At 36.5% G+C, this 16210-nt stretch overlaps 2 protein-coding genes across 4 annotated transcripts; one reads left to right on the top strand and one right to left on the bottom strand.

Annotated features, from left to right (window-relative positions):
• Positions 1-2138: 2138 nt before the first annotated feature.
• Positions 2139-15956, bottom strand: LOC136345657 (uncharacterized). Of its 3 annotated transcripts, XM_066294182.1 has the most exons (11): positions 15756-15955; positions 8891-9080; positions 8648-8836; positions 7860-8070; positions 7690-7795; positions 7392-7633; positions 7227-7338; positions 6941-7161; positions 6703-6881; positions 6477-6632; positions 2139-2990 (listed from the first exon to the last, which is right to left on the bottom strand). In XM_066294182.1, exons 2-11 carry the CDS (start codon positions 9008-9010, stop codon positions 2712-2714), a joined length of 1815 nt encoding a protein of 604 aa, XP_066150279.1. In that variant the 5' UTR covers positions 9011-9080; positions 15756-15955; the 3' UTR covers positions 2139-2711. The 3 variants fall into 3 exon arrangements, with proteins under 3 accessions (XP_066150279.1, XP_066150277.1, XP_066150278.1); XM_066294180.1 differs by having other exon boundaries at positions 8648-9080; positions 15756-15956; XM_066294181.1 differs by lacking the exon at positions 15756-15955 and adding an exon at positions 9196-9382 and having other exon boundaries at positions 8648-9080.
• On the top strand, positions 3324-5723 carry LOC136345658 (serine/threonine-protein phosphatase 4 regulatory subunit 2-like). Its single transcript, XM_066294183.1, has 2 exons — positions 3324-4323; positions 4635-5723. The coding sequence occupies exons 1-2, from the start codon at positions 3415-3417 to the stop codon at positions 5358-5360; spliced, it is 1635 nt and encodes a 544-aa protein (XP_066150280.1). The 5' UTR covers positions 3324-3414; the 3' UTR covers positions 5361-5723.
• Positions 15957-16210: the final 254 nt, after the last annotated feature.

Consider the following 16210-nt stretch of genomic DNA (forward strand, 5'->3'; position numbering starts at 1 on the left):
CGCGGCAGCGGCAACAAGGCGCGCCTACAACATTTTTCTCATTTCCGAAGGTGATTGGTCGTTCACTTGATACAGGACCTGACTAAGTACTTTGATTTTAAACCGTCCACCTTCTACCCCCGTAAACAACCCCAAGGAGAAAGCTGATTTGATAGTATCGAACTTCGAAAATTCGGTGCTCCTCAAACAATGAACAATTTAGTACGAGATTTTGAAACGCATTAAATAATATGATAACTTAGTAGATTTGACGATAGTGGTCACGAAAAAATCTCATATTTCAAAGCCGAACATGGAACTCAAACTTAAAAATACTTATGAAAAAAGACATCAATCCTCGGAGTTCGAAACATTTTTTAATGCGTTTTGATTGCTGTTCTGCAGCTGTAGAGGTAACTGTAAATACAAAGAAAAATCAGTTTGTCCCATTCAGTTTTACCAATTTTTGTTGTTTCTGCGTACCATTAAAAGCATAAAAAAATTATTAGATTAAAAAGACACATATTCGACTTAAGAAAATGCATCAGTATGCCGTTGTTTGTAATATGGTTATTCGAGAAGAGAGAGCGCGTGTACTGTATGTGTGCTGATTCTTCAACATTCATATATGTGGATGACCTAGCCGGCAGTAAACATACAGGGTGGCCCATTTAAAACGGTCCACTTCAAATATCTTGAATGGAATATTTTTTTTTGGAAAACCCTGCGACACGTCAATTTTACTTTCAAGGGGGACATTTTTAGATAATAAATTCGTAGGTGTAGAGTCATTTCCCTAAATGAGGTGGCAACCCCTTCAAGAATCTTGGCTGGGGGGGGGGTCAACTCGTTTAGGGGGATAATTCGACACCTACGAATTTATGATTTAAAAATGCCCCTTGTAAAAGTAAAATTGACGTTACTTGCGATTTTCCGGAGAAATAAATTCCAGTCAAAATATTTCAGGTGGACTGTTTTAAATGGGTCACTTTGTATATGCTTAAGTCAAGGATTATTCATATTTAGAGTACCTTACGCCAGCTTATATACTATTCCAGATAACGTAAATAAGATCAATCATAAAACATGAATTTTACGGAAGCGCACATTCAAAGCCTTTTTAGTTGCAATTAAGATTTGTTAATTTTTTTTTCATCAATATAAACTCTGAATATTAAATTTAGCTGAGCCGATTTTTCCGTGTATAAGTTAAGTTTTAAAACTTATCTATTTCTAAATGTTGTCTCATTTACACAGTATGGAAATCCCTTTTACAAATGAAGGTAAAGGGGAAGCCCTACTGGACTTTATCTCATTCTCGTGTGAGTGATTGGCACACAGATAAAGCGAACTAGAATAAATCGTCTGTTTGCACAAACTAAAGTGTAGGTAATCTCATTATCGACATATTTTCTGTTAGTTTAAGAATGTTTAAATCTACAAAATTGGATTTCATGGAAACCATAAGTAACATAATGCAAAATTGTTTACCTACATTTGCAGCGCTTAACTTTTATACGAAAACTAATCTATGTGCATTAGGGAAGAAAGTCCTCTTTATTCCAAATTGAATAAGCACATTTTTTATTCATAGCAAAGTTTGTCACATTTACAGACTGCACTGACAACGTAAAACTGGCAAATTTTGCATCTGATGATTCAGACAAATTGATTAACTCCCGTAAGCGAGTTAATTTTGATCAGCTCCAGCACCAGTGAAAGTCAAATTTTCACTACAAAATTCTCAATGATCATTTAGTCTGTTCATTCCAGACCAAATGTATAGCCAAAATGGGTTACAACTGATTCGCATAGACCTCAAATCACGAACGTTTGTTCAATGTGTTTTAGTCTTCCTTTTCCATACTGTGCCATTCCGAATGATTATGAAGTTGAAGTTTGGCTATTATGTACGGTAATGTAAGGTGAGGTGAGAATGTTGGTTGACTCATATATTTCATATCTCCGAATCTACCTTCGCGGTCACTCTCTCGCTTGAGAATAGGTTATAATGGGTGTTCAGCCTACAAATTAAATAAATTTAGTTGAAAACTATTGGTTTATTAAAACCCTTTAACCTATTTGCTTTGTGGTTATTAAAAAGTTACGTTCAAATCCTCCATTGATTCCAAGTAGGCCCCAAAATTTAAACTACTATGTTTTTGTGACAGTTTTTATTAAAAAAACATATTAATTAATGGAAATTGTATCTTATTTAAAACAATAACGATATTATTTACAATAAAAAACTTATTTTAAAAAGCCTCACACTACCTATACTTTTCTTTGTATTACTACATAAATTGATATCAATTTCGTCTCCTTATATCACAATAAATACGTCCACGCCCTTTTTTTATACATATATATATATAAAAATAATTAATCTTTAGACGTTACCAATACATATTTAAATCTTGTGATTCAATTTTATTGCAATCTCAGAAATACGATGTCGAAAACCATAACATAAAAATCTTTGTGGATTTTATGTAGTCTTCAACCTTATATGACATTAATTCCAGACGTCATAGAGTATTATCAAAACTAATAACAGTCCCGTTGACAAAAATGAATAAATCTTAAGTAATTTTCTATTATACCTACGAAAATTTTGTTTTTTAGTGTAGTTCTAAATAAATATTATTCAAGCTCAATCAGTTTCGTTTTTACAAGACATTACTCCCACATCGACCAACCAATAAATAAATGATTCGATTAAGTCAAAGTTTCTAAGGATTTTGAATTTTCAGTTCATTCCTCAAAATCTTGCCACTAGGGTTACGTGGGATGGCTTGAATAAACTTAACTCCTCCTGCTAATTTTTTGTAATGCGTTACTTTGGAATTGATGAACCTCTGGACGTCTTCTTCATTAATGTTCTGCCCTGGTTTAGCAACCACGTAGGCCCTTGGTACTTCACCGGCCAGATCGTCAGGCACTCCTACAACAGCAGCGTCCACGATGCCTTCGATTTCTAAAATTAGATTTTCTAGTTCGGTTGGAGATACCTGAAACAAGTTAAAAACAATACTTATTTTTTGGCTTCATAAAAAAACAATAATTTATATGAAAATTTAAGGATTTTTTTATATTTTAGTTATCATTTTAGTTCTCAAGAATCCCAAAAAGATATACAATAATTAGAAGCGAAACGGAAAATTACTTTCTAAATAAAATGGGTATGCAAAAGCAACAAGCTATGATGTAAAAATTCAAAGTCCGGTCCTGTTTACTTAGGTTGCTAAAGCGGTTCATTTCAAGGTTGTTCCATTCTCACTCGAAGTGCTTCAATCTATAATTACTGAAAACGCCTATATGCGTCAATTGGTTGACGTGGTTGACGTGACAGACACGTGACGGACGAAAGTACAAAGATAGCAAAGTTTTGCTTGGTGTTTTGAACGAAATTAGTTGTAAAAAATTAAGGAAAAAATGGAAAATCCTGAAGAAATCCTACATAGTCTAGAGGAATTTTCGAAAATGAAACCTAAGGATATACCCCGTGAGTTGGAAGAGTACTTAAAGTTCGTAGCAAAGACCGGAGACCCTGTATACCAATGGGGCTCTATCAAAAGCTTGTTCCGGGAGAAACTAATCAATGTAATATCCGAATTTTACGAGTCTTGCTCTCCGATGGAAATACCCCCCTGTCCCAACGTGGAAATGTTCAATTATGATCTCATGAAAAGCTTTATCTTGGAGAGAATCGACACATTTGTGGCTGCCCCTTTCACATTGCAAAGGCTTTGTGAATTACTCACTAGCCCCAAAAAGGAGTATACTCGAATAGACAAATATATGCGGGCTATAGAGAAAAATATCTTAGTTGTCAGTACAATGGAGCCAGGTGGTCGAAGAACTGAAAATGGCGAAGGCGTTGTAAATGGCATTGAACCAAGTCATGACCACGTTCCAGAGCCAGGGAATGAAATCAACGTTGAGGAAATGGATGAATCCCCTTATGTACAAACTAATAATCATCTACCTTTCAAAAAATCAAAAGGCAGAAATCAACCAGGAACACAAATCGAAACTTCAGTAGATGCATACCTTATTGAGAAATATGAATCTTCAGAAGCTTCTACCTCTAGTCAGGAGGTGATGGGAGAGGTTCTTTGTGTGCACTATGTTTCTATTGAACCTGTTGATGATAATACTGGACCAAGGGAAGTAGAAAAGAAGGTTAAAGATAATGTATCTGTTACCATTACTGCCATTAATGTTAAAGAAAAATCTAGTGAGGTTGAGATGCAGGCTTCTGTGCAAGAGTCAGCTGAGACAAGTGTAATTGAAAAAGTATCTGAAAATTTGACAGGAGAAACATCGGAAGAAACTGAAATGGTAAGTATATAAGGTGTTCTTTTACAGTCAGATCACTGAGATATTTAATAGTGCCAAGTGGCTATCTTTTGTTATTATTACTGAGTATAGGGTAATTGGTGATAGATAGAAAAGGGTAGGACTGGTGATATAAACTCAATTTTTGAGCCTAGTCATTGAGTTCAAAGTGCATCAGGCTATCTTATACAAATACTTATGCAAATATGCCTCACTATACTACCAGGCATTGCTAGTAATTATTAATTAATTAAATTTAAATTAATTACAATTCCTGATACATGTTTTTCTTGTAAATTCGCCATTATTTTCAGAAACCCCTCCCTGAAACTGAAAATACCACAGACACTCCAGTGACCAAAGATTCTGTACCACCCAGCGAAACCACCCCTCTTACAGAAACCATTGAATCCCCCATTTCTAGTGCAGTAGCAGATAAATTTTCTGAAAATATTGATTCTCAAACAATCACCACAAAGACTGACCATGAAAATGTTTCTTCTAAAAACAGTACTACCTCCTCAGACAATTCTATTGAGCAGCTATTGCCAACTCCAATATTTGACGCCTACCTTTTGGAAACACAGACCCAAGAAAGTGAAAATATAAATAAAGACAGCTCTGATAGAGCAGACTGTACTACCAAGACATCTGAGGAAAGTAAGTTGGATTTAAATCTGGAGGACAGTTCAAAAGGGGATGATTTAGATGAGAAAGGAGCAGTTCCTGAACAAATTAAGAAATCTGTAGCAGATGAAGTTCTTTCTACAGAGGGAACTATTTGTGAAGCTGCCACCCAGGCAATTCCAGTTGAGGTAATTGCAGAGAAGATTCAAGAACCTAGTGAAACCGTTTCGCAACTAGAAGGCACAGCAGTTGAGGATTGTAAAACTGAAGAAATATCTTCTGTCACACTGGATAAAATAGAGACTCCAATGGAAGTTGACATTGTTTCTGAACCAACCACAGAAGATAATTCAGAAAAGGAAAATTCTGCCACAGACTCAGAGGAATCATCTATTTCAACTGAAAAAGCATGAGAAGTAATTGTTAATTTTGAAGATGGTTCTATCTATGAAAATCTGTGTCCTTTATAGGTCATTCAAATTGAATAATGAATAAAGATGTCTTTTTAGTAACATTATTTGGCGTCATTAGGTCTGTAGACAGTATATATACTGAAATAAACTGAACTTAAATATAGCTGCAAATAGGTATTTGCTGTAAATAAGGAAGTAGTAGATTAGTAGACGAGGTTATTAAAATCACATAACGCGATTTACTATATCGGATTAGACTGCATTTGATTATATTTCGTAGTACCTAGTGTTTATTTAACTATAAGTGCATTTTTTATAGAGGTTCAAGTTACTTTTATAAATAATAAGGATTTCAAGCGACTACATTTTGTGTTAAGCCTTTTATTTCCTATAGCAAACCTATAAAGTACTCATCGCTAATCAGTATTTGGCACGGTTAAAAGGACTTAAATCAATTCCTAAGTCTGAAATATTGATAAACTCTTTTTCACACTGTGAATTTTTTTAATACGCATTTTAGTGTGGATATTTTTCATAAAATCTGAGATTATGTCCTAAGTCCAATTTTTAACCAAAATTAATACGTAATTTCAATATAAGCTTTTAAGTATCAGCTCTGGTTGAAAAAAAAACGAATTTTGAACCACAATTTTACAACGGATTCTAACTAACCAAAAACTTCAATTATTATACAAAGGGCGAATGCTGTGTTCTGGCTTCGGTAAATGCAATTTTTGAATAATAAATGGAATTATTGAACTTCGCAGTGGCGCCGCCTATTGAGTAATAACCGAATGTCGAAAACTACGTGTTGGTCATCACAGTACCATCTTTCGGAACGCGTATATTACTAAATTTTACATTGATTTTATGGTTCGGTAAGCGTTTTTTAAATATATTTCTTCTTTTGGCAGCAAAGAGCGTTTTATTTATTAGATTTCTCGCTCAATTCATTAACTAAATTATCTACAACTCCTATGCCGCCGTTACCTATCTGCTGCTTTTTATGCTACTACTTTCATTCTGTAATTCCTTGCACCTACTCAATAATATACGGATACTTACATACTTTGATCATTTGATACAAATTACATATTATAAACTTATAATCCTTACCTGATTTCCTTTAACTTTAATTAGTTCCTTGCATCTGTCAACAATGTAGAAGTAATGATCTTCATCGTAATACACGACGTCTCCAGTGTGCAACCACCCATCTTCATCCAGGATTTCCTCGGTTGCCTTCTCATTTTTAAGGTATCCCATCATCACCTTAAAAAATTAAAAAATTTAACTCTTTGCCTTTAAACAAAAGTTTGACTTTAGTCAAAAGGCTACTCACTTGCGGCCCCCTCACACACAACTCTCCGGTTTCATGGGTACCCAAGGGCTCTCTAGAAGTGAGACTAATAACTTTGGCCTCAGTACCCGGATACAGGACCCCGATGGTTCCTATTTTCGATGGTGGAGTTAATTTTGGCATGATGAAGGTCACTGGACTGGTTTCGGTCATTCCATAACCTGTAAAATCACAAAAAATTTGCATTAATTAAACAAAGATTCCTATATAGACCACTAACCTTGCCTGACCACTACTGCAGGATTATCTATTTTCTGCCTGAATTTCTGCAGCAGTCCCTCGGTGAGGGGAGCAGCACCTGATGTGATTTCCTCAATTGAACTTAAATGCTCTTTGGTGATAGTTGGATGAGTAGCAAGGAATAGCAATAGGGAAGGTACTACGAAAAGGTATGTTGGTCTGTAATTTACTAGGGCGTTTATGTAGTCTTCTGGCGTAAACCTTGTAATTAAAGTATATACGAATTAGTTGATTGAAATTATTTGTGTATTTGTTTTTGGTTTTACCTGGGAATTGTTACCAGATGCCCCCCTAATCTTAAATTAATGTTCATAATACCGTTGAATCCATAAATGTGAAAAAATGGCAGTACTGTAAGTGCTGTGTGTTTGCGTCCATCTGGAACAAAACAAATTTTGTTTATAAGAAATTTAGGCAAAAATAAAACTCACCTCTAGCTACAATTTTCCCAATAAGTGCGGGATTATCTCCTTGCACCATATTCGCAACAAGATTCTTGTGCGACAACATTACTCCTTTAGGAAGCCCAGTGGTTCCGCTTGAGTACGGAAGAAGCCCCAGTTGATCTGGATGAATTTCTGGAAGATCTGCCTCGTATCCCTCTGACAGCAAACTCATTAGTCCATGAACGTTTTTGGATGGATCGTCATCTCCACCAATGCAAACAGTTGATCTTAAAAATGGATAAATAAGTTACAAGCAAATTGATTAAAACAAAGAAGTTCTTACTTGTATCCCGGGAGGGTTGGTCCAATAGTAGTGGCAACCTCCAAAAGCAAAGGAATAGTGATAATCATTTTCACTCCGGCGTTCTCGAATTGCCTTTTAATTTCGTCTATAGAAGAAAAATACCACAAAAATAACTATATTATATCAACATTTTTAATCATAGATATTACCAGGTGTATACAGTGGATTGACGAAAGTAACAGTGAGTCCTGCTTCCATGGCCCCATGGCACACGATAATGTATTCTGGAATATTGGGCAGGAGCAGTCCCACTACTTCTCCGGGTTTAAGTCCGCAGTGTCCAAGTAGGGCTTGAGCACATCTGTTGATTAACATTCTCAGCATTCCGTAAGTGTAGCTTCGTCCAGAAACGGCACAAGTCTGGAAAATCAATATATATTAAAGTTTGTATAGTTGAAAATTCCCAAACAATAATATCACCATTATGTCAAGAAGAAACATGTAAACATAAAAAACATTCATTTCGTAATGAGCGTTTTACAATGGGAGAATGACACAAAACAGTGCTGAATCATTTTACTGTACATTACTCCTCATTAAAAACAATCGCATGTCTTGATTTAGAATATATAGCTACACATATAGTAAAACATTGTACTTTTTTTGTAAAGTTTCGCAAGTATATATGACTTTTGTAACATATTTCAGCGTAACAAACTTGTCTTTGTCCTAGGTCAAAAATAATGAAGTGTACGAAAATGTCTATGCTATTATTGTGCCAATTTATTCCACTTTTACAAATTTAGGATTTGCACTCGGTGCCGGCGTTAAGCAGGCTGCCGCCTCTGCATATGACTGTGCCGCCTCCTTCCCCTAAATTAATCTTTTTTTCTATTTTTCGTCTTGTGCAAATAGGCCCGGTTTACATTCTGTCTTTTTTCGCTTATTTTCTTAATAAGCGAAATATCCTCACTCTCAGTCAAATTGAAATACTTACAGCTGCAGTATCCTCCACCCATTCATCCATATTCTTGTAAATATGCTGGACTACGTGTTCATTCGGGATGGTATCGCAGTTTCCAAAAGGAGACTTCAGCACCCCGAAATTTCTAGTTTGAGCAAAAAGTTTCGCATTTAATTGCTTCTTTGTGTTTGTACTTTTGGGTACAGTTTTTGAGACGTTAACCTGGAATCGACATTGCAACAAGTTAAGGGGCAATATGTTCTTACAGAAACTTACTGAAAACATGCGCTTTTCACCATTTCCGCTTCCCACCAAAGTGAGCAGCCCAATGGAACCAATTTGGTTTGGTTGAGTAAGACGGTGATGTGAAATTTGAGTCAAGACTATTCTAGACATCTTAACTTAGTCGGTTATGTATACGTGTAAAGAAATACAAAGAAGAGTATACTATATCACAGGTTCAAATCTGAAACAGTAAAAATTATCCTTCGTAGAGATTCTAGTAAGTGCACCATTGTAGAAATTTGAGAATAAAATCGTGCTTGTTTGTAGCAGTTTGGGGAGAACTGTCGGTAACTTACACTTTTAAAATGGAACTCGGCAAGAATGGACCTGAGAGTCGTTAAGCAATCTGATTTTTTCTCAATATTCTCCCAAATGCAACAAATTAGGCACGGTCTTCCTTTAAAAAATCGCAAATACAATTGATAAACTTTACACTATAAGAACTGATTAGTATACAGCAAATACTGATTATATGAATGTAGTGCTGGTTGTTGTTAAACAGCTTTTGTATCAGGGGGCCAACCCTGATAAGCTTATCTCTAACGAATCCACACCGTTTGATGTCAATGTTTTTTACACCTTTGGACTTTGTTATCATAGTGCACCGTTGATTAAATACGTAATGTCGGCTGGTTATCGTAAAAACTTCCTATTTTAAATTGACATCAAGATCGTGTGTAGAGGTCATTCAACAAAAACAAATACTGTAATTTGCATTGTTTTGGCCGAAACCGGACGTTTTGTGCTTGCAAACTACTAGGTATCAATCAACTGCATATAGCACGATTACGTCAGGTATGAAATTGTGTTTTTGAACATAATTTGGATTTGGAAATAACTTAGTTTACATGGTGAATGTCAGACTACACAGGCACCGAAAGCTGAATTACACTTTGTACTTTGGACTGAATATCTATAAATCGAAAAATATTTAAATATCTATTAAAAATACACGTGTCGATGGCGTTAATTGGAAATTTGAACAACATACGTAAATTTAAATATAACTCGAATAAAACCAATTCAGTCACTAGGGCGTCGAAAATCGAAATAAGTCATGAGGAAGCAATATTTCTCAGTCTGTGGACTGAGTGGCGCAGAAGCCTTTGAATAGAGAAGGTAAGCTTCGATGGTGAATTAACTTAAACACATTTCAAACCGGAGTTTTTTCTATAATAAACTTCGCAAAACCTAAATAAACTGGCAGAAACTTTACTAATTGTACGAGATAAACAACCTTTAGACTTATAGTTATTTACTACTCTGATATTTTTAGCTAGGATTAAATTGTGGTAAACACGTCTAGCATGCGAATAACAAGTTCTTATATATTTCACCTTAAGTGCTTTAAACAATGCAACTTTAGTCATATCACTAGTCATTTGTAAGCCTATCGCATTGAGAGGCGCATACCAGGAAAGCGAACAAAAGTGCGGGTGCCCACTTGAGTACCGTGCTTAGCTATAACCGGTTAGGTGCGAGGGAAAGTAGTGGATAAAGATTCGTTTTGGATTTAATGGGAAAGAATGTTAAATATTAAAATTTTTTAAGGAGAATTCAGGTTGTTTCACTGCAACTTTTGACATCAAGTTACCGAAATGTGAATTTCAAAATCAATTTCAAGAATGTGAAATTCAGATCGTTCAACTTCCAAGCGATTTATGAAATCATAGATTTGAGCGCCAGCGAAGTCAGGACATTCTGAATGCATGATGTTGGTTTGCCGTACTGCATTCGAGATTAACAAGTGTTTTTATCAATTAACAGCTCACTGACCTCATAAAAGTTTAACAATGCTATTTTAATTATGAATTTTAATCTAAAAATTTGTCAGCTATTTTAACATTCTATATTTGCATCTTAAATAAAACTATTAGTTTCAAAACAGGCTTTGATAACCCAGGTCGCGCTCTAAGGCTTCTCGACGTTCCTAGCTTTGAGATCGCTGAGATGGGGCTCAAAAATCGATAAATTTTCTTTGTTATAAGAAGGGTATTAACGAATATGTGTAAATTACCAATAGTAAAGGTAGTGAGTTTGTAAGTGGCGCCGCCTATTGAGCAAAAGCCGAGTTGCAGATTCCCCATGCGTCTATCATTAGAGTGCCATCTTTCGGAACGCGTATATTACTAATTTTTTCATGCCTTCATAGCTCTATAAGCTCTTGTTAAATAGGTTTTTCCTCTTTTTGGCATAATTTATTTCCGTAAATTCGAGCTGCAAATGTATTACTTAGTTTAATGTTCTACGTTCGAACGTTAAATAAACGTATTAGTTTTAAAATAGGCTTTGATGACCCAGATTGCGCTCTAGGGCTTCGTCACGTTCACAACTTGGAGATCCCCATACAGAAATTGTATTCTGGATTTTCCGGATAGGTATAGTTAAACGCATCAGTCAGTATCGTAAATTAAACGAAAACATATAAAGTACTTGCCCTGCATAGACTGCATTTTTTGAATAAAAGTTGTTTGAGGTTATTCTGGCAGAATTAGTCCTTTAAGTAATTTTCTTTCGACACTCATCAAATCAGGATTAAGAGAATGTAATTCCGAGTTTGCAGTTCCAAAACTTTGCCATCCCGATTTGGCTGGTAAATTTAAAGAACGGCCATTGTTGGAATCGTAAATGCTCCTCTGAATAGAAATTTTTAATAATTCAGTGCGGCACAGAGATTACAGATCCAGAGTCTTGTTTTTTCATGTATGAATTAGGATTAGAATTTTCAAAAAGAGAGAAAGAGCGGAATTCTTAAATAAAAACTGTTGGTTTTTCCATGGGTTATAATCGTTCAGCTAAAATCCTGAATCTGTGCAGCTGTAATTATACCTCTCCAGCACATCCGATGATGTTATTGGCATAGTAATTGGTCTATTATTAAACTTATGTTATCTATTTCTTTCATTTAACTTCTATTAATTTCTATTATTGTTGCTTTTGATAGTGTTATTTCACAAGGTGATAGTGCGCTGCAAATTTCAAAAGATTTTTGGGGTCCACTTTGCTCCTTGGTGGTTACAGCCTCTTCTGGCTTAAGTGGTCATCGACAGGAGGTTTATGTGCCCAGGTAACAGTCCCTAGAACCAGATTTCATATAACCAGTATTCGATCTAAATAAAGCAAAACAAAGGCCGAGGTCAAATTGTGGAGTTCCCTTAAGATTACAGTCGTTAAGATGTAGTTCTTGTTCCAGTCACAACCTCTTTGTTCAGTAACAACTTACGTCTCCAGAGCAATTCTGTTATTAAATTAAATCGGATTCACTATTTAATGTCAACCCTCTCCAACGTACTGTATTGCGCCTGTCGATTCCTGAAGAGCGCATCTGCGTTCATGGACGAGCTTCGAACGAACTGATCCTGTTTCTGCAGATATGAAATCGTGCCGTTACACGTCTTAAAAGACAAACCCAGTGAATAAATTTTGATCAATGGCATTTGCCCTTCGAAATTTAAATACTGGTTCCCTTTTAATAACGAAGAACGTGTTTGCTGCAGTCCGAAGTTCAGCTTTTCAGCAATGCGTTTCGTATTAAACTAGCTAAGACGATGCTGCGTAAACAATGTCTGGCTTAGGTCATTACACAGGTGTGCGGTAGCGGAATTAGCATACCACTTCTAATAAAAGTACGTACAAGGGTATTTTGACCAGCTCTCTTTTTCCGAAAGGAACTTTCGACTCTTGAATGAGATAGAATTTTTGCAGTGGGGAGCGGACGAATATGGCGTAAAAATGGGTGCAAAAATGTGCCCTAAGATGCCTAAGAGCAGGGTTGCGGTCGCCGCTCTTTGCTACCACTGTTCGAGTGGAAATGACGATAAATAGGTGACTTCAATTCAACAGCGGCATTCGCAGCACCATCCAGTAGACTGGAAACCAGGACTGCCACACCAAACATAGTACTATCAATGGCCTTCGCCACGTGTTCCATCAATCCACTATGTACAAAAAAGGTGACCTCAATCGGAGCATTTTTGATAATGAAGCGTTAAAGGCATAATGCGTCGAATTTCTAACTTATTATTCGCCTGTTTCGAAATAAAGTTTTCCTTATCTGTGAAATTTTAATCTATCTATGGTACGTGAACTAGTTGGTTTAGGTGAAACTGTGCAATAAGTACACGCCGCAATAACATTTGAAACGTTTTTCGTTATATAATAAATTCGTATATTAATAAATGTCAGGTTAATAATAAAATATATGTTGAAAGACAGACTAAAGCATTTACTTTTGTGTGGCCACACCGACCCTTCTGTATCTCGGCTTCCCATCTTCTCCCCTCCTTTTTTTAGTTCTGGGGAGGTACCCTAGTCCAAGAGGCCATAATGGTCCAGGCGAAACCGTCTACCAGCAAAAAGAAAACCCAAAGAGCGATTCCTCGGCAGTTGGCCATGCAGTAGGGGGGTAGTAGTTGCTGCACACTGCTTTACCCCAAGATGACTCAGACAAAATTTGCCTCTCACCAGCCTATTACCAACTTGAACGCGATAATACCAAACCTCCAATCTATATTGTTATAACAATTATTAAAATGCGAAATGTTAAGAGGTGCCGCCTTCACAGTCTTTCGTGTCGGTGTGAGGATTTACTTCTCCAATTTGGAGCTATATGAGTTTGACCAAAAAATATATTCCTATGCACACCATGCCAGTTAGTATTAGTTAGATTAGGCACGTAAATAAAATAATCTTTATCATGTTTAATTTCGTATCCCACTTACTCGACTATTTATTTGATCGCGGACTTTGTATTTATTTGCTTCATCAAAAGCATCATCTGATACACCAAAAGTCCAATACAAACATAAATCATTCATTTTTCCAGAATTGGATCCTCTTCTATTTTACATAATAGTATTTCACAAAATATCCAGATCTTGTTGCAACAGCTAATGCTTGTTCCATAGCAATTTCCAAATCAAAGACGGTTCACGTTTTTAATATAAATAAACTTCATTCAGCTCCTAGATATCCAATTCATCGGTCTAGATTGCCACATCAGGCCGCGAAAACAACATAACTCAGAGCGATTAAAAGGGTTAAAAAATGAGGGGTCATTAACAATATAAAACTAAATAGTGGATTACGTAATCGTTTCTAGAATGTTTTATAAAAGCCATCTACGTGTTGTGAACGCATTTTTTAGTTTCTCATGAATGCTAATTATTTTTTTCATTCTTCGGTCATAGCGAACCAGAAGATATCATTGTGCCACTTTCATAAATTATGAATTATTTTAGAACGGCCTTGAAGGCAGTCAACGAACTTTTTAAATGTCGATAATTAGCTCCATAAATAGATATCAAGTGCATTGTGTTGTGAAAACGTGATTTTCGATCAATTTTGAGGTTTTTAACTTGGCATAAGTGTGTCCTCCGATGGGGTTGACCAGAGAAGAAAGTTGGGGGTCTATGGTAAGAGGACCCCGTAAAGCCGCCTCTAACTATCATTCTTCCTCATAGTTTTCCGTGGACAGTTATGCTGCAAGTCGGTCATTGCAAATGAATACTTTATTGCAATAGAAATATTCCATTACCGTTAGGACGTCCAGGAGGCCTGATTTGAGTATAGGTGAGTTTTACCTTTGGAGCCGTTTAAAACAAACGGCCTATGCGAGCATGGACGTTTCTGCGGATGCAAAACATTCCAAGGAGAGAATCAGGGATGATGTGGCTTCTTTATGACTCGAAGAAGTCGTACTTAACTTCGTCGAAGACTTGAGTTGTGCGTTCGAGGTGATGAATGCATCGAGTAAAATTTTTATTTGTGGCTGCGTTTTTTTCTTCGAATCATTCCAATAAAAATTTAATGAACGAACATTTTGATTGGGATTTGCCATGGAAACGAGAAATTTTTTTTTGATCTAAAAAAATTATCTACCGAACGGCCCTATTTTTCGATATTTCTCTGCAACCAGAGGGAATATTGAAGCGATGAGAACTGATTGGACCGTTTTGACACAAGCAAAACTTTCACGAAGATTACGTTCCTCTCCCGAAACGAAAAATAAGAGAGTTTCTCCCCTTGGCAACCCCGTTCTTCTCTTCAGTTTGAAATTATGCGGGCAACAGATCAATCTATCAGGGCACAGCGGCGAGCGGGGTCCCTAATTTAAAGGGGAACGTCGCCCACAGACGTTTGAGCCACGTTTGGGTGGCTGAAGGTACTTGGAGGACCAAAACGGCTCGTGAATACCGTTCGTCTTCTTAAAAAAATTGCAGGAGGGCAAAATGGCAAAACTCCCTTCATGTCAGTGAACCAACAATCGGCACTGATATTAATTATACCCCTTGGATCTAAATGCAACACAGCTGTGTGTAAAAATAAACTGTAGGCGTACCACCTACGTCACGACCAACATCCACGTGCCCACATGCGTGTTATGTGCGCATCATTTTACAGTTCTCATGTGTAAACAAGGGCTGTTTATCTTGGTTTATTATTAATTAATTGAATGAAACAACTATTAAAAAAACAAATCCATCACTGAGAATGGCGATGCGATGGACGTAATTTGGTCAATAAGTTTAATATTAGTCGGATAAAATTGCATTTCAGTGAAAGCAGAACACAGCGTGGTCGTAAGAGAAATTGTCTGTTTGGCGCGTTGGATGGCAGATTTGGTTTCTAAATTTGTTGTCGAAGTTGTCTCAAGTCGCCCAGAGGCTCTCAGAAAGGTGTGAAGTTACCCAATCTTCGATTCACGGGGACATCCCCAGGGGATTGCCGGGAATATGTTGCGTCATTTTTTTACGTTATTTGAGTCTCGCTTCTGGACTGGGTCACGCACTGACACAACTTAACAATAATAATTCTCACTGATGGCAAAATGAATAAAAATCAGCCCGTAACTTACCAAAAACTAAAAACTCGCAGTCGCGCCTTCGCCAACAACAATGAAGAACGTAATTTTTCTGAGGGTCCTTAGCACTGTAAATTCGCGTTCGTGTATATTTTTTTTTTGCAAAAATGTGCAGAATCTCTCGTTCAAATCTTCTGAAGATGAAAATTCAATGGATCGTTCACGAAGTGCAACGTTGTAATGTTTATTATGTGTGGAGGCATGGGACTGAGAGTTAGGTAGGGTTCATTCAAAAGTCCAAAGTCCAAGTTTCACCAAGGCGAGAATTATGCCGGGTGCGCAGTGGCGGCGACGGCCACAATTCTATGCAGTTTACCGTTAGATTTAATCTAGATCTAACATTTCTTACCGGTCTGTGCAAATAAGTAGTCGACATAAATGGAATGGGAATATTGGGTAATGCAAATTTTTAAAAAGTTTGTAAAAACTTTTAATTTAACCATATCTGC

The sequence above is a fragment of the Euwallacea fornicatus genome, chromosome 20, assembly GCF_040115645.1.
Source record: "Euwallacea fornicatus isolate EFF26 chromosome 20, ASM4011564v1, whole genome shotgun sequence".
NCBI classification, from domain to species: Eukaryota; Metazoa; Arthropoda; class Insecta; order Coleoptera; family Curculionidae; genus Euwallacea; species Euwallacea fornicatus.